General features: G+C 51.6%; 1 gene segment (V, D, J or C); it reads left to right on the top strand.

Moving 5' to 3' along the window:
* The first annotated feature begins 3,431 nt into the window (after positions 1-3,431).
* LOC114703021 lies at positions 3,432-16,769 on the top strand. The segment is given in 7 exon segments: positions 3,432-3,537; positions 12,784-13,098; positions 13,208-13,546; positions 13,788-14,105; positions 14,179-14,511; positions 16,264-16,379; positions 16,492-16,769. Coding segments are annotated over 7 exon segments (1,449 nt in total).
* Positions 16,770-21,723: the final 4,954 nt, after the last annotated feature.

The raw sequence follows: 21,723 nt of genomic DNA, 5'->3' as shown, positions 1-21,723 counted from the left end.
GTTATGAATAACGCTCGTATAAACATTCCTTTCTTGTTCTGAGGATACAACCTAATGTCTGTGCTTGTTAGACAAGTACTCTACCAGTTAATAACATCCCTACCTCCCCCCCAAAAGAAGAAATATAGCTGAGCAAGCCAGAGGGAGCAAGCCAAATAAGCAGCATTCCTCAATGACTCTTGTTTCATCTCTTCCTATGTTCCTACCCTGACTTCCATCAGTGAGGACCGAACCCAGGGCCTTGCACTTGCTAGGCAAGTGCTCTACCACTGAGCTAAATCCCCAACCCCAGGTGATAGCTTTTAAGTCATAAGATGAAGCAAACCCTTTCTTCCCCAAGATGCTTTTGGTTGTGTATTTATCACATACAACAGAAAAGCAAACTAGAACACCCATGTGTTGTTCCTGGCACATGTCCATAGCAGGTAGGGCAGAGGAGGTCTGCAGACCTATACCATGGTTACTGCAGAAGAGGCACACAGACAACAGAAGTGTAGATAGGTGGATTTATTGTGTGATAGTGATCCACTGTAGCTCTGCACAGCTGAGAGGTGACAGGAAGGTCCAGAGCTTCCTCCTGGGATGTCAAATCCTGTCACACTGCAGCCTACGAGGCATCATAGGAGAGGACTAAGACCCAGGCAGGCAATAGTGCCTGTAGCTTAGCTAGACCTCTGCAGTGAGTAAGGAGGAAAGCCTATGAGTGTCCAAACTGTGGGCTAGGAAGTCCATAGAAGGTACCTTCCATTCCCTTATTAGTAACTGATGTACCACAGCAGGAGCAGGTATCCCCTGGGGAGCGTGCGGCAGCCCTACCCCTCCTTCTCTCAAGAGACCACCTAAGATAGACCTGAGGGTCTAAGATCTAGAGCTCTTCCAGAGAGCAGGACCCCAGCCAAGAGAACAAGGAAGGCTGGTCCTCGTCTGTCCCTCGCTCTTAGAGCTCAGAACACAGTGTAAAGAGGGGATCCTCTGCACTGCAGCCCACTCCCCATCCTGCTCACCTCACTTCCCCATGTCCCCAGGTTTCCAAGTCAGACACCACTGCTGTGGGATGGTCTGTATGTCAAATGTGTTGCTCTGAATGGTTAATAAATAAAACACTGATTGGCCAGTAGCCAGGCAGGAAGTATAGGCGGGACAAGCAGAGAAGAGAATTCTGGGAAGTGGAAGGCTGAGGCAGAGAGACACTGCAGCTGCCACCATGACAAGGAAGATGTAAGCTACTGGTAAGCCACGAGCCATGTGGCAAAGTATAGATTAACAGAAATGTGTTAATTTAAGATATAAGAACAGTTAACAAGAAGCCTGAGCCATTAGGCCAAACAGTTTAAATAATGTAAGCATCTGTGTGTTTATTTTATAAGTGGGCTGTCGGACTGCTGGGGCTTGGTGGGGCCCGGAGAGAAAACTCTCTAGCTACACACCATCTCTCCTATTCACCCACCCTACCTGTGTCCCAGATCCCCAGGCCAAAGTCACCTTCTCTCCTGATCACCCCATACCATCTGTGTCCCCCAGGTCCTTACTTACCAGAGTCTCATGCCTAGCTTGGGGCTACAAACTTCCATACTCCCTAAGCACCCACTACTGGCCTGGAGGGCCCAGCTCTGTACAAACTCACACAGGTAAATACAGACTCTTTCCTACCTTGGGATCCAACCCCAAGACTTCTCCTTCAAGAGAAGACCACTGGTAAAAGAATTTTCTGAGAGCACTGAACTGTTCCCTGTGCCACCCAGGACAGACCTAAGACCCCTTATGGAGACCCAGAAGCTCTGGTAGAGACCAGGAGGGGACGCATCCACCCTGAGCATGGATGACACAGCACCAGAGATGCTGCCCCTTCAGGACCATTAAGATGACGCTTTAGACTTTAATTTAGGTCACTTTCCTGCTGTATGAATATGACCAGAAAGCAAAGGACAGCCTGAGCACCCACAGGCACCCAAGTGCACTGCAGAGATACCCAGTGGCAGATAAAGTCCCTCCATGACTGCCCAAGGAGGGACACTGCCCCCCACCACCATCACAGACCTTTCTCCATAGCTGATAAATACCTCAAACACGAGTCAGTGACAGATGGAGGCAGCCCCACCTCACCTCTGCTCTTACTTCAAAGAGAAGAAAAGCCCCCACAGGCTCCAGTACTTTAGTAACTGTTTTGAGAAAAATCACTGGTCCCTGACGTGAGAGATGACTGACAATTTGGGGGTCGGGCTCTCCATACTCTGTGGTCTGTGGCCGATGCAAGGTTTTGGCTGAGCAGAGAACCACAGTGTTAACTGGGGCCACAGTGACTCATGGTTCAACAAAAACCTCCGGTTTGGAGCTTTCCAGGGGCAGCCTGGGAGCTTGAGGAAGCCAAGGGAGAAGGAGTGGAACAGAGAGGAAGGGCAACTTCCTGGAAGGCAGGAGACCAGTGCAGAGGGAGAGAGTTCCTGTGGACAGGTCCTGGGCTCCTAGGTGGAGAAGGCATGAGGGGCACAGGCAGCAGAAGGCCGCAGGGCCCCACCTACCAAGGGCTAAGGAGAGGCTCCCAGGCCACAGCGAGGCAGGTGGGGTTTGCTGAGAGTACAGAATGGGTGCGGCTTCCTCTCTCCTCCCTTTGTTTCTTCTCCTGCTTCCTCTTCTCTTCTCTCTTTACAGGGTCTCACCAGGCTAGCCCAGGCTAGCCTGAAAGGTACCATCCTACAGGCACACCCCATCCAGCTGAGCCTTGGTGTCAGTCTCTCCAAACAGCGACATTTCTGGGCATTGGAGCCCCCTGGGGACTCCAAGGGACTTTGGGCTGGATTTTTTTATGGCCCTGGATGCAGGGCCACCTCACTGTGCCTATGATTACTTCGATGTCTGGGGCCAGGGGACCCTGGTCACCGTCTCTTCAGGTAAGTAACCCATCTGGGGACTGTGGGGTTCCCAGTCCGGCCGTGGGGAAGATTTTGGTATAGGGACAGAGGCAGAGTAGAGGCTGTGCTACTGGTACTTCGATGTCTGGGGCCAGGGGACCCTGGTCACCGTCTCCTCAGGTGAGATCTCCTCTGTTGGCTACCACCTTCTCTCTGGCAACAAGCCAAGTCTCTGGGGTCTCTGGATGATTTGTGTCCAGTCCAGATGGGGGTCAGGTTTTTGTTTGGGCAGCGGTATGAGTTGTGTTCTTGTGCAATGCTTTTGATGTCTGGGGCGCAGGAGCCCAGGTCACCGTCTCCTCAGGTAAGCTGGCTTTCTTTCTGCATCCTCCGTTCTGAATCTGGAAAAGATATTCCCTGATTTCCCCAAGTTAGGCTATCTGCAGACTCTGAGGGCTGCATGGGTTTTTGGTTTTTTTTTTCTGTAAGTGTGAAGTCTTTGCTCCGAGGATGAGAGGCAGGCAGAGGTTACAACCTGTGGGACAGTGACAACCATAGGAGACAGACCTTTCTGTTGTTTGGCTAGATGGATAGAGGTAGGGGTTTTTGTACACCCACTAAAGGGGCTTGTGATGGTGTGATTACTTTGACTACTGGGGCCAAGGAACCATGGTCACCGTCTCCTCAGGTGAGTCCTCACAGCCCCTCTCTTCTGCTCAGCTCAGACAGATTTTCTTGCATTTGTGGTGGAGGGGGTGAGTGTATCTGAGTTTCAGGTCATAAAGGACTAGAAACAACCTGGGAGTAAGGAAGGGGTCTTCATGGACCCTGGCTGACATAGACAGACATCTCAGCTCCTAGACTTTACAGCCGTTAGGGTCCCTTATCCCTTATCCTTGTCCCTCACTGGGCCCAATCTGAGATGATCCTGGGGCTGTAGCCATTTATTGTCCGGGGTCTTATCATGGTTGTCACAATGTGTTTGCCTACTGGGGCCAGGGGACCCTGGTCACTGTCTCTTCAGGTGAGTCCTACCTTTTCTCATTCTAAATGCACTTGGGGGGACTCTTGAGCATTCAGGACCAAGATTCTGCAAATGGGAATTGAGATTCAATCCCTTTGCCCCCAAATTGAAACACAGGGGTCTGAGTCAAGGCTCTCTACCCACTGGTCTGCGGTAATATCGGGACTGATATGTGGTAAAGGGTCTGCCAAAATGGAGGCTTGAAATCTGGGGTAGGCTCCTATCTGGGATTATAAGACTCTTGTGTAAATTAGGGGCTGTCAGTTCATGGTGACCAGTCCAGGGCCAGCGGCTGTCTGGTTTCCCAGAGGTGAAGCAAGAATGTGGGTCATCATGAAAACTAAAGAGAGGTCCAGGAACCTCTGCCCAGGCAAGGAATGCAGTGTGGACAGGGACTTGAATGGTTGGTTCTTGTGGCGTGCCGGGAGTCGGCATGGTGCCTGAGTTGCCCAGGGGTGATTCTAGGCAGGCTCTGGGGTTTTTTGTGCGGTATGGATGGAAATTTCACCATTGTGATTACTATGCTATGGACTTCTGGGGTCAAGGGACCCAAGTCACCGTCTCGTCAGGTAAGAATGGCCTGTCTGGGCCTTCATTTTTAACCTTTGCCTATGGAGTTTTCTGAGCATTGCAGACTAGACCTGGAGATTTGTCCCTGAGGGCTGGCGGGAGAGGTTAGGGACTAAACTGTCTAGGTATCTCAGAAATATCTTGAGGATATTTCTACACCTTTGAAAAACTATCAGGGGAGGACCTGTCTAATGTATTGGTGGAGGCGCTGGGTGATGGGGCAGGGGACTTGAGGGCCTCATTTGAGTGAGATGCTAAAAAGATCCATGGCTGGAGGGATAGTTTGAGCTGCGGTGGGAGAGACTCAGTTTTTGGAGTCGCCGTGTTGGCTGAGAAATAGGCTTTTTCTGTGTCAGCATTTGTACAGTGGCAGGATGCACAGGCACAGAGAGTGGAATGGAACGTTTTCTTTAGATTCGTGAGGAGTGTTCTGCACTAGATTGTTCAAAACCTTATTTGTTGGGAAGAGAACTGTCCAAGTGAGTGAATCGAGCAAGAAAGGCAGCTAGCCTTGGTCTTAGAGATAGCGGACTCATCTCAAAAAGGTAGCTGCTACCTAGAGGAGTCTGGGGAGCCTACACAAGTCCAGTGTTCCAAAGAAACACAGAAGTGTACATATGGAATATTAGAAGATATTATTTTTATCCTTAAAGTGGTTCCTGGGGGAAAATAGCTAGAATACTGTGACTTTAAAATGTGAGAGATTTTTTTCAAGTACTCACTTTTTTAAGTGTCCAAGTATCAAAAATTCTGGTCACTCAAATTGAAGTCATGTTTGTCTAAAATTGGTATTCCTGCAAGTTCAGCCGAGGAATGGGGATGAGGATCTTTCACACCCTATTCAGAACTTGATTTTAACAATAATAAATTAAGTTTAAAATGTTTTTAAATGAATTGAGCAAAGTTGAGTTGGAGTCAAGATGGCCGATGAGGACCAGGACACCTGGGGCAGCTGGCAGGAAGCAGGTCATGTGACAAGGCTATTTTGGGAAGAAGAAAATAAAGCCACTAGGTAAAGTTCTAGCTGTGGTTTGAAGAAGTAGTTTTGAGATGTTTTGCCCAGCCCACAGAACTGAAAGTCCAGGCTGAGCAAAACAACACCTGGGTAATTTGCATTTCTAAAATAAGTTGAGCATTCAGCCGAAACTGGAAAGGTCCTCTTTTAATTTAGTGAGTTCAATCTTTCAATTTTAGCTTGCGAAGTTCTAGTTTCCCCAAACTCAAGTTTACCAACTTCTAAAATGTATATTCATCTTCAAAGTTGGACTATGTAAGAAATTGAAGAGCTTTAATGTATTTAATTTCTAATGTATTTAGAAAATCTTTTTAAATCACTTTATTATTCTTCCCTCTGATCACTGATCCCAACTAAGTTCGTTTTCCAATACCCAAAGTATTCACAATGACTTTGTTCATGATTTTTTAAGCTAGTTGGTTTATGATTAAGAATGACTTTGACTTTCTAGTAAAGATGGCTCCCTAAGTCTTTTTCAAGACCATTTTCTAAGTGTTCACTTTAAGAGAAAGCTTTTACAAATGAATGCAGTTATCTAGAATTATTTCAGTTGAACATGCAATTGGTGGCTGAGAGTATACCCGGTCAGAGGGTGCAAAAGAAAGAAGGCATCTAAGCCAGTCCATAGGGGCATGTTCTGTTTTACTCCCACTGGCCCGGCTTCTTGTTGGAGAACTGGCCAAAGGTCTGAGAACAGGTTGCAGCTGGGCAGACCCAGACTTTGGGTCTCCCAGGACCACCCAGACCTGGGAATGCACAGTTGTGGCTTCTGCCACCCATCCACCTGGCTGCTTATGAACCAGCCAGTCTCGATGGCCTTGAAGGAACAATTCCACACAAAGACCCTGGACCTCCCTGAAACCAAGCACACCAAACGGTAAGCCAGAGGCAGCCACTGTGGCTGCCTCTCTTAAAGCTTGTGTTTGATGATTGCTTCTGCTTGAGGGGACTTAGTCTTTAGTCACTGCTTTAGGAGGGGAAAAGGACATTTGTCCATCTTTTGAGTGCCATTGTCTGGGTCACTCACATTTAATTTTTCTTTAAAAAAAAAAAACGGTAAAAGTAAAAGGTTGCCTGTTAACCATTGATGATGTGGCTCTGGTATTTTAAGGAAATCTTAGAGAAAGTGTATGTGATTATCTGGAATTATTTCAATTAAGCATATTACTTGGGGTGCTGGTACTGACTCTGCCTCAGTTACACATGCGGCTTTGAATTTTGTATCAATACTGCCTTGTCTTAAGCAATAGATAAAGTGAATGCCTCGGTGATTGCTAATGGTTGTTTTAATCTAGAAGGACCTTAAAGTAGAGGCTAATTGAGATTCAGTAAGAGAGACCCAGGTCAAGGAGGTAATGCTGGGATTCTAGAGGAAAAGGTGTTTTTAGTTTTTATGGAAAACATTATGACATTCTTGATCTACATCTCAAGATGGTCTAATGAATTGGAAGTTGCCAGTAAATATACTTCATGGTTGTTAAAGAGTGGTACCAAAGGTCAGCGCTTTGAAGTCAAGGGACCAGAGTGTGGATATTCAGAATGAAGTCCACAGTTGGACAGAATTGAGAAAAAGACAGCTGCAGCTGAGGCAAACAGATTGGTTGGGCTAACGCTCCTGGCCATTACCATCCCAGCCACAGTAGAGAAATTCCATGAACAAGGTTGAGTGAGAGCCCTGGTAAACTAGGCTCTAGCAAGCAGAGCTGGGCTGAGATGGGTGACCTGAATTTAAAACGGCTCAGCTTCTCTGAGCTCTTCTAAGATGTACAAAGCTAAGGTAATCATTCTGGGGCAAGCAAAGTTGGGCTTGTTGAGAGAGAATGAGGTAAACTGTGCTGAGCTCGGATTAGCCAGGCTAGCTTAGGTGAGATGAACTGCACTGAGCTGGGCTGAGCTGGGGTGGGCTGAGCTGAGCTGGGGTAAGCTGGGATGAGCTGGGATGAGCTGGGGTGAGCTGAGATGAGCTGGGTAAGCTGGGGTGAGCTGAGCTGAGCTGGGATGAGCTGGGTAAGCTGGAGTGAGCTGAGCTGAGCTGGGGTGAGCTGAGATGAGCTGAGTAAGCTGGAGTGAGCTGAGCTGAGCTGGGATGAGCTGAGATGAGCTGGGGTGGGCTGAGCTGAGCTGGGGTAAGCTGGGATGAGCTGGGATGAGCTGGACTGAGCTAAGATGAGCTGGGGTGAGCTGAGCTGAGCTGGGTAAGCTGGGGTGAGCTGAGCTGAGCTGGGGTGAGCTGAGCTGAGCTGGGGTGAGCTGAGCTGAGCTGAGCTGGGTAAGCTGGGGTGAGCTGAGCTGAGCTGGGGTGAGCTGAGCTGAGCTGGGTAAGCTGGGGTGAGCTGAGCTGAGCTGGGTAAGCTGGGGTGAGCTGAGCTGAGCTGGGGTGAGCTGAGCTGGGTAAGCTGGGGTGAGCTGAGCTGAGCTGGGTAAGCTGGGGTGAGCTGAGCTGAGCTTGGGTGAGCTGAGCTGAGCTGGGGTGAGCTGAGCTGGGTAAGCTGGGGTGAGCTGAGCTGAGCTGGGGTGAGCTGAGCTGGGTAAGCTGGGGTGAGCTGAGCTGAGCTTGGGTGAGCTGAGCTGAGCTGGGGTGAGCTGAGCTGAGCTGGGGTAAGCTGGGATGAGCTGGGATGAGCTGGGCTGAGCTGAGATGAGCTGGGGTGAGCTGAGCTGAGCTGGGATGAGCTGGGCTGAGGTGGGGTGAGCTGAGCTGAGGTGGGGTGAGCTGAGCTGAGCTGGGTAAGCTGGGGTGAGCTGAGCTGAGCTGGAGTGAGCTGAGCTGAGCTGGGGTGAGCTGAGCTGAGCTGAACTGGGTAAGCTGGGGTGAGCTGAGATGAGCTGGGGTGAGCTGAGCTGAGCTGGGTAAGCTGGGGTGAGCTGAGCTGAGCTGGGGTGAGCTGAGCTGGGTAAGCTGGGGTGAGCTGAGCTGAGCTGGGGTAAGCTGAGCTGGGTAAGCTGGGGTGAGCTGAGCTGAGCTTGGGTGAGCTGAGCTGAGCTGGGGTGAGCTGAGCTGGGTAAGCTGCGGTGAGCTGAGCTGAGCTGGGGTGAGCTGAGCTGGGTAAGCTGGGGTGAGCTGAGCTGAGCTTGGGTGAGCTGAGCTGAGCTAGGGTGAGCTGAGCTGAGCTGGGGTGAGCCGAACTGAGCTGGGTAAGCTGGGGTGAGCTGAGCTGAGCTTGGGTGAGCTGAGCTGAGCTGGGGTGAGCTGAGCTGAGCTGGGGTGAGCTGAGCTGGGTAAGCTGGGGTGAGCCGAACTGAGCTGGGGTGAGCTGAGCTTAGCTTGGGTGAGCTGAGCTGAGCTGGGGTGAGCTGAGATGAGCTGGGGTGAGTTCAGCTGAACTGGCGTGAGTTAAGCTGAGCTAGGGTGAGCCGAGCTGAGCTGGGGTGAGCTGAGCTGGGTAAGCTGGGGTGAGCTCAGCTGATTTGGGGTGAGCTGAGATGAGCTGGGGTGAGTTCAGCTGAACTGGCGTGAGTTAAGCTGAGCTGGGGTGAGCTGAGCTGAGCTGGGGTGAGCTGAGCTGGGGTGAGCTGAGCTGGGTAAGCTGGGGTGAGCCGAACTGAGCTGGGGTGAGCTGAGCTTAGCTTGGGTGAGCTGAGCTGAGCTGGGGTGAGCTGAGATGAGCTGGGGTGAGTTCAGCTGAACTGGCGTGAGTTAAGCTGAGCTAGGGTGAGCTGAGCTGAGCTGAGCTGGGTGAGCTGAGCTGAGCTGGGGTGAGCTGAGCTGAGCTGGGGTGAGCTGAGATGAGCTGGGTAAGCTGGGGTGAGCCGAACTGAGCTGGGGTGAGCTGAGCTGAGCTGGGGTGAGCTGAGCTGAGCTGGGTAAGCTGGGGTGAGTTGAGCTGGGGTGAGCTGAGCTGAGCTGGGTAAGCTGGGGTGAGCTGAGCTGAGCTGGGGTGAGCTGAGCTGAGCTGGGGTGAGCTGAGCTGAGCTGGGGTGAGCTGAGCTGAGCTGAGCTGGGTAAGCTGGGGTGAGCTGAGATGAGCTGGGGTGAGCTGAGATGAGCTGTGTAAGCTGGGGTGAGCTGAGATAAGCTGGGTAAGCTGGGGTGAGCTGAGCTGAGCTCGGGTGAGCCGAACTGAGCTGGGTAAGCTGGGGTGAGTTGAGCTGAGCTGGGGTGAGCTGAGCTGAGCTGGGTAAGCTGGGGTGAGCTGAGCTGAGCTGGGGTGAGCTGAGCTGAGCTGGGGTGAGCTGAGCTGAGCTGGGGTGAGCTGGGGTGAGTTGAGCTGAGCTGGGGTGAGCTGAGCTGAGCTGGGTAAGCTGGGGTGAGCTGAGCTGAGCTGGGGTGAGCTGAGCTGAGCTGGGGTGAGCTGAGCTGAGCTGGGGTGAGCTGAGCTGAGCTGGGGTGAGCTGAGCTGAGCTGGGTAAGCTGGGGTGAGTTGAGCTGAGCTGGGGTGAGCTGAGCTGAGCTGGGTAAGCTGGGGTGAGCTGAGCTGAACTGGAGTGAGCTGAGCTGAGCTGGGTGAGCTGAGCTGAGCTGGGGTGAGCTGAGCTGAGCTGGGTAAGCTGGGGTGAGTTGAGCTGAGCTGGGGTGAGCTGAGCTGAGCTGGGTAAGCTGGGGTGAGCTGAGCTGAGCTGGGGTGAGCTGAGCTGAGCTGGGGTGAGCTGAGCTGAGCTGGGGTGAGCTGAGCTGAGCTGGGGTGAGCTGAGCTGAGCTGGGGTGAGCTGAGATGAGCTGGGTAAGCTGGGGTGAGCTGAGATGAGCTGGGGTGAGCCGAACTGAGCTGGGGTGAGCTGAGATGAGCTGAACTGGGGTGAGCTGAGCTGAGCTGGGGTGAGCTGAGCTGGGTAAGCTGGGGTGAGCTGAGCTGAGCTGGGGTGAGCTGAGATGAGCTGGGTAAGCTGGGGTGAGCTGAGATGAGCTGGGGTGAGCCGAACTGAGCTGGGGTGAGCTGAGCTGAGCTGAGCTGGGGTGAGCTGAGCTGAGCTGGGGTGAGCTGAGCTGACCTGGGGTGAGCTGGGGTGAGCTGAGCCGGGGTGAGTTGAGCTGAGCTGGGGTGAGCTGAGCTGAGCTGGGGTGAGTTGAGCTGAGCTAGGGTGAGCTGAGCTGAGCTGGGGTGAGCTGAGCTGAGCTGGGGTGAGCTGAGCTGGGGTGAGCTGAGCTGAACTGGGGTGAGCTGAGCTGAGCTGGGGTGAGCTGAGCTGAGCTGGGGTGAGCTGAGCTGAACTAGGGTGAGCTGATCTCAGCTCGGGTGAGCTAAGGTGAAATGAGCTGAGCTGGGGTGAGCTGGGATGAGCTGAGCTGGGGTGAGCTGAGCTGTGGTAAGCTGGGGTGAGCTGGGCTGGGGTAAGCTGAGCTGGGGTGAGCTTGGGTGAGCTGAGCTGAGCTGGGGTGAGCTGAGCTAAGCTTGGGTGAGCTGAACTGGGGTGAGCTGATCTCAGCTTGTTTGAGCTGGGGTGAACTGAGCTGAGCTGAGCTAGGGTGAGCTGAGCTGAACTGGGGTAAGCTGATCTCAGCTCGGGTGAGCTGGGGTGAGCTGAGCTGAGGTAGGGTGAGCTGAGCTGGGATGAACTACACTAACTGAGCTTACCTTAGTTGGGATGCCCAAGGCTAGGATGACCTGGGCTGAGCTAAGCTGTGCTGGGTTGGCTGAGCTGGTTCCGGATGAGCTGGAATGGCCTTGGCTGGGCTAAGCTGGCCTAAGCTATACCGAGCTAGGATGAGCTAGACTCAGATGAGCCGAGCTGGGGTGGGCTGAGCGGAGTCGAGCTGAGCTTAGGAAGCTGAGCTTGGCTGAACTGGGCTACCTGCTGAGCTGGGATACACTAAGCTGAGTTAGGATGAGCTGGGCTGACTTGGGCAGAGCTGTGCTGAGCTGTACTGCAATAGGATGAGATGGGCTGAGCTCAGCTGAACTGGGCTGTCTGTGGGATGAGCTGTATACTGAGCTGGGGTGGCTGAGCTGGCTTGGGATAAGCTAGACTGAGTCAGGCTGTGGTGAGCTAGGATGAGTAGGCCAACTGAACAAGGCTGAGCTAGGCTGAGCTGGGCTGCCATGAACTGAGATGAGGTGTCCTGGAACAAGATGAATTGAGCTACGCTAAATGCTGCTGGGATGAACTGGCATGAGCTGGGATGAACTGGGATGAACTGGGCTGAGCTGAAGTCGGACTGTCTGAGCTGAGCTAGGTTGAGCTGGGATGAGCTAGGGCTAACTGAGCTGGCAAAAAATGGGATTCGCAGGGTTTAGATGAGCTGAACTGAACTGTGCTGAGCTGGACTGGCTGAGAGCTACCTGAAGAGGACTGAGCTTGGCTAGGCTGGTTGAGCCGAGTTAAACTAACCTGGCCTCAGCTGGACTGGGTTGGGCTGACTAGGGCTAAACTGAGTTAAACTAAGACCAGCCAGGCTAGGATGAACTAAGATCAGCTGAGCCAGCTGAGCTGAACTGGGTCGGTGACCTGAGCTGAGCCAGGTGAGGTGTGCTGGCTCATTTTAACTGGGCTGAGCTAGGCTTACTCAGGCCTGGATCAGCTTATCGAGGCTAGGCTGGGCTAAACTGTAGGGTGTGAACTCCCTTGAACTAAGCTGGACTGAGCTAGGCTCAGACTAATTTAGCTAAGCTGGAATGAGATGAGCTGGGATGAGCTAGGGTGAGCTGGGACTGAAACATAAGCTGAGACGGGGCAGATCTGGAACAGAAAAAGCAAAGCTAGGCTGAACGGAAGGAGTTTCACCAGGCCTGGACCAGCTTGGCTAGGACCTTGTTCGGGGCAGAAATTTCCAGATGAATCCGTGAGGTTCCCCCATCATAACCCACCTTCCTTTTCCCCAGTACACCTTGTTGACTTGGCTAGAGAGGCTTCAGAACAGCAGCAAACTTGACTTCTGGGTGTTGCATGAACCAAGCAGCATGCCTGGTGTGTTGATTCAAGCCGGAGCCCCTCCCCCACCGCCGCCTCATCCCGATGGGCTCCTCCTGTTGCTTTGGAATGAGAATGGTTCCCTCAGCTGATGTCTCAGAGGGAAGCAGGGCAGGGCAGGGCAGAGCCAAGCCTACATGAGAAGCCAGGATCCAGGGCTGTCCCTGAGAGCAGGTGCCAGTGCCCCTGGAGCTGGCTGACAATGGCTGAAGGGACAGATCCATCTATTCTAGCAGGCATCTCTCTGTGTCCATGAAGGCTTCCAATGTTCTAGCCACGTTCTATGGCTAGAAGGTGTCTCCATGGCCTGCAGCAGCTTTGTCCTGTAGGCCAGGTTCACTTACTACCATATCTAGCCCCGTCTGCCTTAAGAGCAACAGTCACAGAGGCAGGGGAGTATGGAGATCCCCTGGCTGGCAGGGGACGAGAAGACAGACTCTTACTCCTCCGTTTCTCTTTTATTCCTCTCTGGTCCTCAGAGAGTTCATCCTCCCCAACTGTCTTCCCCCTCGTCTCCTGCGAGAGCCCCCTGTCTGACGAGAATATGGTGGCCATGGGCTGCCTGGCACGGGACTTCCTGCCCAGCTCCATTTCCTTCTCCTGGAACTACCAGAACAACACTGAAGTCAAGCAGGGTGTCAGAACCTTCCCAACACTGAGGACAGGAGGCAAGTATATAGCCACCTCCCAGGTGCTCCTGTCTTCCAAGAATGTCCTTGAAGGTTCAGATGAATACCTGGTATGCAAAATCCACCATGGCAGCAACAACAAAAATCTACATGTGCCCATTCCAGGTAAGAACCAACCCCTCCCAGTGGGGGTAGAGGCCCAGGCATGGCCCAAAGGGAGCAGGGTGCTAGGGCTTAGGCCAAGCTGAGCTCACACCTTGTCCTTCCCCTCTAGCTGTTATAGAGATACCCCCCAATGTGACTGTGTTCATTCCGCCACGTGATGCCTTCTCTGGACCTGTACCACGCAAGTCCAGACTTATCTGTGAGGCCTCCAACTTCAGTCCCAAACAAATCACAGTGTCCTGGCTACATGATGGGAAGCTTGTGAAGTCTGGCTTCACCACAGAGCCGGTGACGGCTGAGGACAAAGGATCCGGATCCCGGACCTACAAGGTCAGGAGTACACTGACCATCACTGAAAGCGACTGGCTGAACCTGAATGTGTACAGCTGCCGTGTGGATCACAGGGGTCTCACCTTCTGGAAGAACGTGTCCTCCACATGCGCTGCTAGTGAGTACCCTGTCCTAAGCCCATTGACGAGCCCTCCCAGATCAGGGCAACCCTCTTACAAGTATGGCTAATGCCACCCCAACATGGGTATTTGCTCCTTGAACCTTCAAGGGCCAAGACTAGGGTCTTCCCTTAAGCAGAACCTCAGAGGCTCAGTTGGTACCATTTGGGGGATAGAGACTAAATTTTTCTCTGACTTCCCAACCAGATGGTCACTGACACAATGTTCTCTTGGCCGCAGGTCCGTCCACAGACATCTTAGCCTTCCCCATCCCCCCCTCCTTTGTGGACATCTTCCTCAACAAGATTGCCAGGCTGACCTGCCTGGTCACAAACCTGGCAACCTATGATACCCTGAATATCTCCTGGGCTTCCCGAAGTGGTAAGCCACTGGAAACCAAGAATGAAACCCCTGAAAGCCACCTCAATGGCACCTTCAGCGTCAAAGGTGTGGCCAGTGTCTGTGTGGAAGATTGGAACAGCGGGGACGAGTTCGTGTGCACTGTGACCCACAGGGACCTGCCTTCACCGCTGAAGAAAGTCATCTCAAAGCCCAGAGGTAGGGGTTCTCCTTTTCCTCTCTGGTCTCAGGGCCCTCCCACTCCTCTCCTCACCACTGTCTCTGCTTACAGATGTGGCCAAGCATGCACCTGCTGTGTACCTGCTGCCCCCTGCCCGCGAGCAACTGATCCTGAGGGAGTCAGCCACAGTCACCTGCCTGGTGACGGGCTTCTCTCCTCCAGACATCTTTGTGCAGTGGCTTCAGAGGGGACAGCTCTTGTCCTCAGAGAAGTATGTGACCGGTACTCCAATGCCGGAGCCCCAGGCCCCAGGCCTCTACTTCACCCACAGCATCCTGACTGTGACAGAGGAGGAATGGAACTCCGGGGAGACCTACACCTGTGTTGTAGGCCATGAGGCCCTGCCACACATGGTGACCGAGAGGACCGTGGACAAGTCCACTGGTAAACCCACACTGTACAATGTATCCCTGATCATGTCTGACACGGGCAGCACCTGCTACTGACCCTGCTAGCCCCCCAACCAGGCAAGCTCTGGGGGTCCAGCTGCTCTGTGTGTGCAAACTAACCATGTCAGACTGAGATGTTGCATTTTATAAAAATTAGAAATAAAAACAAAAACATTCAAAAGTCGCTGGTTTTGATTATGCAATGCTTTTGCCTGCTGGGGCAACAGCTGTGTTGTGTTTGCCCTGCACATACCCTGCAGCCTTGCCTCCACCTTGACCCTTCCTCTCCCTTGCCAGTTGCCTCCTTCTGTGTGGACTCAAGAAGGCTTACAACACGCAGAGTGTATGCATGTCATCCCTCCAGCTACATCTACATACATGGCTGGAAGCTTGGCTATCCTGGTACAGGCAGCATTCAGGCACATGCACAGACACAGACAGACATGTATTTATACACAGATATAGGTACATATGCGCAGACACATGCATAGATATGCATTCATTCATAAAAGCTTACACAGAACCACCATGACACTCAGGAATACATGTGTGCACGAGCTCATGCACACATGCACACATGGACACAAACACCTTCAGAGACATATAAACAAGCATAGACACACAGCCACACAGAAACAGATACCAACACATATGGGCATATGTACACAGAAACAGAATACAGGCAAATATAGACAACTGAACCACATAGGCACAAAGACATGCATGCACACACATGTGCAGAAACACCTTGACGTGTGCATACTAACAAGTGGACAGGCATGGCACACAGATATACCTGGACTCTGACCAGGGCCATCATCTTCAGGACTCAGGGCCCAGAAAGCCCTCACTAGACTGGGTCACTGAAACTTCTTGGGGAGCCCGGTCTATGCTTAGGGGAGAATGCTCCAAGAAGAGAGCATGCCTTCCTGTCCCAGCACCGTAGGGAAGAAGATAGCCCACTAACCACCTATAGCAAATATAAGACAGTGTCCAGACAGAGCATGTGGTGTTCAAGCCTACGCCAAGGGCAGAAAGCTGCCCTTGACTGTGCCTCCGTTAGTAGAACAACTCAGGAGATCAATGTGAGGGTGCTTGTCCCACTCATACTCACCCTGGTCCCCAGTCCAGAATGCAGAAGACATAACACAATTGTCCAAAAGAAGCTGAGTCCCGCCCCCAGCATGGGTCACAGGAGCCCCTGGAAAGACTCACCACCCAAATAACACTGCCTCCTTGAACCCACATCCTGGAAATTCTCCATATTCTTAGTCACTTGGGACATGGGCTTTAGATATCCCCAAGAGCTCATCTTTACAAGGGTCAAAGACCCCAACAAATGCCCTGGTCCCTCTGTCTCCCTCGGTGTTGGTCCGTCTCTTGGGAGGAGTAGGACAAGCCATCCATAGGAACTCTGCTCAAAGAGAGGCATGAGATACCAGAGCTTTTCAAGAAGTAAGGAGGAACAGCCTCGCCTGCCCCCTACTCAGAGAAAGTCCGGAACACACCAACGCCGTTATGCCAGGGCTCCTGACTCTGCCATCATCCCATGCCCGTGTGCTGTGCCTGTCTTGCTTGCTCTGCTGCCCCAGTGCTCTTAGGACGAGGCCCCAAGTTGACCTGTGCTGTGTCTAGCTTGGGCTGTTAGGGGGTCCAGTCACTGCTGGCTGAGACTCTTCAACCCTCAGGCAGATGCTTGGCCACCCCAAGGCTTGGCTTGACCCTCCCTCTGTGTGTCCCTTCACAGAGGGGGAGGTGAATGCTGAGGAGGAAGGCTTTGAGAACCTATGGACCACCGCCTCCACCTTCATCGTCCTCTTCCTCCTGAGCCTCTTCTACAGCACCACTGTCACGCTGTTCAAGGTAGTGTGGTTGTGGGGCTGAGTACACAGGGCAGGGGGCCGCCAGTCCTCACTGTCCATGCCTCTACTCCCTAAAAGTGAACAGCAACTTACACTGTCTCTGCCACCTGCAGGTAAAGTGACTCACGGCATGGAAGGACATCGGAGACCGAGAAATCCTCCCACAGGGACATTACTTCTGGGCCTGGGGTGAACCTGCCTGTATGACTGATAAACTTATTCCTATCTTTCCTGTATCACCCTCCAGCTTTGAGCTCTGAGATAGACTTCTTTCTAGACTGGTTAAAGACTTTGTCAACCTGTGCAACCTGAAGCAGGGTCTGGGCCACATGTGACGACTGTGCTGTCTACAAATGTTGCTTGGAAATAAATACTTTATCTTGTGAACCTGCTTTATTGTGAAGAAATTTGTTTTGTTTTCAAACTTTTTCTGTGGTGTTGACATCCCAGGGATTATCTTCACTGGCAATGGAGCAGTCTGTTGGGGCTTAAGGGAGAAAGAGGGAAAGGAGGGATGGAAAGAGGGGGAGAGAGAGCATGCTCTCTGACAGCAATGGCAGCACTCTGGCTTGTCCACCCTGATGGGAGAAAGGAGGCAGGGCAGAGAAAATCCCAGGCCTGACCTCCCAAAAGTGTTCAGAATCTGGAAACTAGCCTCCAGCCTTGGGTCTCTGCTCTGCACCCCAGCCCACCATCTTGGCCTGGTGCTGCTTCCAACTAATGCAATACTTTGGGTCTTATCAAAAGTCTATGGTACATTGGGTGCGCCTTGGGAAGAACTGGCTGAGATAAATATAGGATGTTTGTGCCACTCCTGCAATGTGCCAGGCCCGGAGATTCATCAACAACTCAGAAATTCAAACTCTCTGTTTATAGCAACTGCTAGGAAGATGTGAAGAAACAGGATAAAGTCTCTGCAGCCACTTGAGAAGGACAGATACAGTCCTGGCCACAGACCTAGAGCAGAAAGAAGAGGGAGGTGGGTCATGGGCTTCAGCTGGGAGAGGGAAGCCCTGCAAATACAAGGTGAGGAGGGAGAATCGTCAGAGAGACTTCTTCCAGCTCTGAAGCCGTGGCATTCGGCCAACCCTTGTCTCTTGGCACCAACACCCCACTCACTGTCTCACCTTCATGGCTTTCCCCCCATGTGTATGCCTGTGTGCCTACCACCATGTTCCAAGAATGCCATCCTATGGGGTTCGATGCCCATCTCAATCCAGCATGAGCTCCTCTCAACTAGATTTGACCCACTATGAGCTTAGAGCTGGAAGAAGTCTGTGACAGAGTCTCCCTGTGGCACTTAGGATAGCAGCCCAGACTGCTGTCCTCTAGAACTGGGAAAGAACAGGGTTCTGTTGCTCAAGCTGCCATGTGTGGCACTTTGCCCCAGCAGCCCGGGGAAACGAACACAGATGCTGGTGTGGGAGGCAGGGTGCTGAGGTGACAACGCCTAAAATACATCTGGAATTTGGTGATGAGTCCCAACATGCGCACAATTGGATGTTGGTGTTCTGGGCTTCAAACTTCAGCAAGCAAATCTGTGAGGGGGTACAATTCACCCCAGGTCTACACCCATATCCTCCACATGTCTCTGGAATACTGGGGAGTGGGACATTGAAAATATCTGACATACCGGAACCTGAGAAGGAAGAGTAGCCTAGAGAGACCCAAAGCATGGCTTGTGAAAGGGAACCAGGATTCTCTGCTCAGGTGTTCCAAGCTGCTCAGGAGGCTCTGGGGATGTAGAAGGCTGACTGTTCCTATCAAGGTCACGGGAGAATTACACTCATGAAGGAGAGGTAGGGTTACTGGTGTTTGAGAGAGCAGAGGGTAGGTCTTTCCCCAAGAAACTCGAGGAGAGTTCAGAAAGAGATGATGGCGGCAGAGGGATGGGCGCTCCTGAGACCAGCCAGAGGGCTCCAAAGCCCTTCTCCCCAGCCTGCTTGGGACCATGAGTCATTTTCACAAGTCTGGCCTGGAGTGATACTGCCCAGGCCCCACCTTTGCCCCCAGTCCAATATCCTCAAAACTCTACCCTCTGTCTTGCAGGAACTGAGAATCCCCAAATGTTCCTCCTCAGCACAGAGTGCGAAGCCTCAAAGGAAGAGAACTCAGTGGGCTTGGTCTGCTTGGTAATTGCAACAGCACCTTTGGAAATTGCCTGGGAACAAAGCTCAAACTACAAGACTCAGAGGACCTTCCATTACAAAAAAAACAATGGCAGTTATATAAGCTGGCTCTCTTTGGGAACCTCAGAACTGAACGGCAACCACACTTGTTTAATAAAAAACAGTCTCAATGAGAAAACTAAAAAGACTTTCCAATGGCCCAGTGAGTAACCCTGAATCATGCAGAAAGGTTTTATGGGGCTTCCCATACCCACACTCAGCTAACCCCAAAGACTAAAGCAACCCCCACCTTTGCCCATGGACCCCCTCCTTTGGTCCCTCCCTTTCCTTACTCTTCCCCCATCTGTTCCCTCCTTTTTTCCTCTGAGCTGCCCTATCAATCCAACACTTATAACATGCCCTGGGGACCCTGTACTAAAAGTGCAAGGAGGCAGCTGGGTGAGCAAAGGCAATAGCTGAGCACGGAGCCTTCCACACCAGTACCCTTCCATCCTGCGGCCCTCCCCTTGCACTGCTTTCCACTTCCCTGGGTCCCTCGGTATACTCTGTTCTCTCACCTTAACCTTTTGTCCATCACTTCTTTGATTCTAGAGAAACAGAATACTCAGTCCTCCCAGAAAAGCCCTCCACCTCCCCAAACAACGGAGCACATCACAGAAGCCACAAAAGCTATGAGCACCAAAAGGAATATAGTAGGTAAGAAATCCAGGGCACCTCACCCCAACTCATCTGTTCAGCCTCATACCACCTCCTCCAGGAAACCCTCCATGACTCCTTCTCCAAGCTGTCAATGTACATCCTAGTTAGAACAGGTGACTAAAATGACTTCAGTACCTATTACAAGCCAGGCCCCATCCAGGTACCAAGAGATGCCACCACCTAAGCCTGCGAATGTATCATCCTTTTTTGAGTTAAGATGAGAAATAAACAGAGGAAGGACCAGCACACGGGCCAACCTGGCTCACAGGACCTGAGCTCTGTGTCTCTGAGCCAAACTGTGAGCTCCTCGTGGACTCAGCAGGCATATGACCAGACAGACAACAGAACTTCTCTGAGATACATAAGAATCTCATTAGAGGGCCAGGAGACCATCACACCTAGACTCTAGGACTTTTCCTTCCCCACGTTTCCCTCATCTCCTCCTGACTCTACTGTCTTGCTGTATCAGTTCCTGACTAGGCTGACCCTAAGCCTCCCCCTTATCCATCAGCCATCTCAAGAAAGTTCAAACTGGAAGTTCTGTTTGGAGAAGTTCAAGGTTTGCAGTTCTCCCCAGCCTGAATTCCTGTGTAGCTAGTCAGTCAGTAGTGCACTAAGCCCAGGTCCCCATGCAACTAAATAAAGAGACAATATGTGGATTTGCAGAAACATTTGCAAATCGTAATCCAAGTTTAAAAATGAGAAAATATCTTAAAATATCATCTATCAAAAATGTTCAATGCCACCAATTATCAGAGAAATATAAGTTAAAACCAAAATGAGCTATGTCTTACCTAACACCTGTAAGAATGTCTGATGAGCTCCTTCACTCTGTCAGGGGGAGGGGGTGCAGCCCCAAGCCACATAGCCACCCAAAAGAAGGAAAGGCCTCTGAAGTGTAAAACTAAACCTACTGTGTAATCCAGAAATTCTGCTTCTGAGTATAAGCTCAAAAGACAGGAATTCAGCAGACGTTGTACCCCACTGTTCATTGTAGTGCAATCAACCCAAAGGGCCCATCAGTGGGTGGATAAAGGAAATACCATGATACTCTATCCTACTAAAAAAAAAAAAAGAAAAAAAGAAATCCTGTCATTTGCTGTGTAAATAAACCCTGAAGACATTACATTAAGTGAAATAAGCCAGATAGGAAAAAGTCCTGTCTCCAAAAATAAATAAGTTGAAAGAATAAGAAGGAAGAGGCAGAAGGAAAGGAGGGAAGAGACTCTTGTGTTATAACCAACTCTGGGATTACTGCAGATCTGTAGCTCAATAGCTTATTAGCTGTGTAAACCTGGAAATGTAGGTGTGAGTTTTAGAAGAATGTCCTTGAACACTGAGAAACCTGTGGCCTCTAAGAACTTCCAAGAGGGCCTACTGGGTCTCTGCTAGAACAAGAACCAGAAGATGCACACAGGGAGCATGAAGGAGGCATATTAATGGGAAGAAGGGCTCTCTTAGGATCTCCAAAACCAGTGCCACTCACAGAACAGGTTCTCTCACCTTTCAGGCTAAGGGAGGATCTGAGGGCCCTATGGGACAAGTCAGAGCAGTCTCCACAGCTCCAGGATGATGGCAGCCTGAGCACATGTATCCCATAAGCACAAGAGAAGGGATAGATAGTCCCCTGTCTCACCCCTACCCATGGATTCACTGGCAATGCCCCCCACCACAAGTGCACACACACACACACACACACACACACACACACACACACACACACACAGGTTGGAAGATGAAAAGCCTAGGATTGGCCTGACCTTCAGAATACAGAATGGAGGACACAGAGAATAGATGGGGCACCAGAGAAACCTGGTCTATATTCCCAAATACTGACAAGAAAAGAAGTCACATAGTAACAAAGCCTGGGTCTGTTGGGGAGGCACTGAGCTTCCCTAGGAGTTAGGCAATGACCAGGAGAAATGGATGTCTCCAGAGTAGGCCTTTACTCACAAAGCCCTTTGGCTCCAAACAGGAGCAGCCTTGTGATCCATGTGAAACCTATCCCCACCTCACCTCAAGGCTGTCCAACATCCCACCTACCCATAGGTTCTCCTACCCCCCACACTGCTCAGGCCATCACTGTAGTCAGATGAGAAGATGGGGGTCTTCTGTCCTCTCACAAGTCCCTAGATACTTTCAAGCCAAGCAAGACAAGATAATAAGCTTCTTATCACTTCTTGCAGAGGCCATAGCACCCAGCAACCTCTCTGTGAACTTCCTGGCCACACCCACCCATCCTGAGATGTCATCGTGGCTCATATGTGAGGTATCCGGTTTCTTCCCCCAAGATATCCATCTAATATGGCTGAAGTTCCAAAGTAAAATGAACACTTCATACTTTGCCACTGCGTACCCCACCCAGCAGCCTGGGGGCAATACATTCCAGACCTGGAGTGTCCTGAGAATACCAGTCCCTCTGAGAGCTTCACTTAACACTTATACATGTGTGGTGGAACATGAGGCCTCACAGACCAAGCTTACTGCCAGCAAAAGCCTGGACATTAGCGGTAAGTC

The sequence above is a fragment of the Peromyscus leucopus genome, chromosome 14, assembly GCF_004664715.2.
Source record: "Peromyscus leucopus breed LL Stock chromosome 14, UCI_PerLeu_2.1, whole genome shotgun sequence".
Classification (NCBI taxonomy): Eukaryota; Metazoa; Chordata; class Mammalia; order Rodentia; family Cricetidae; genus Peromyscus; species Peromyscus leucopus.
Note: the sequence above shows the minus strand (reverse complement) of the source record. Positions and strands in the feature narration are given on the sequence as shown.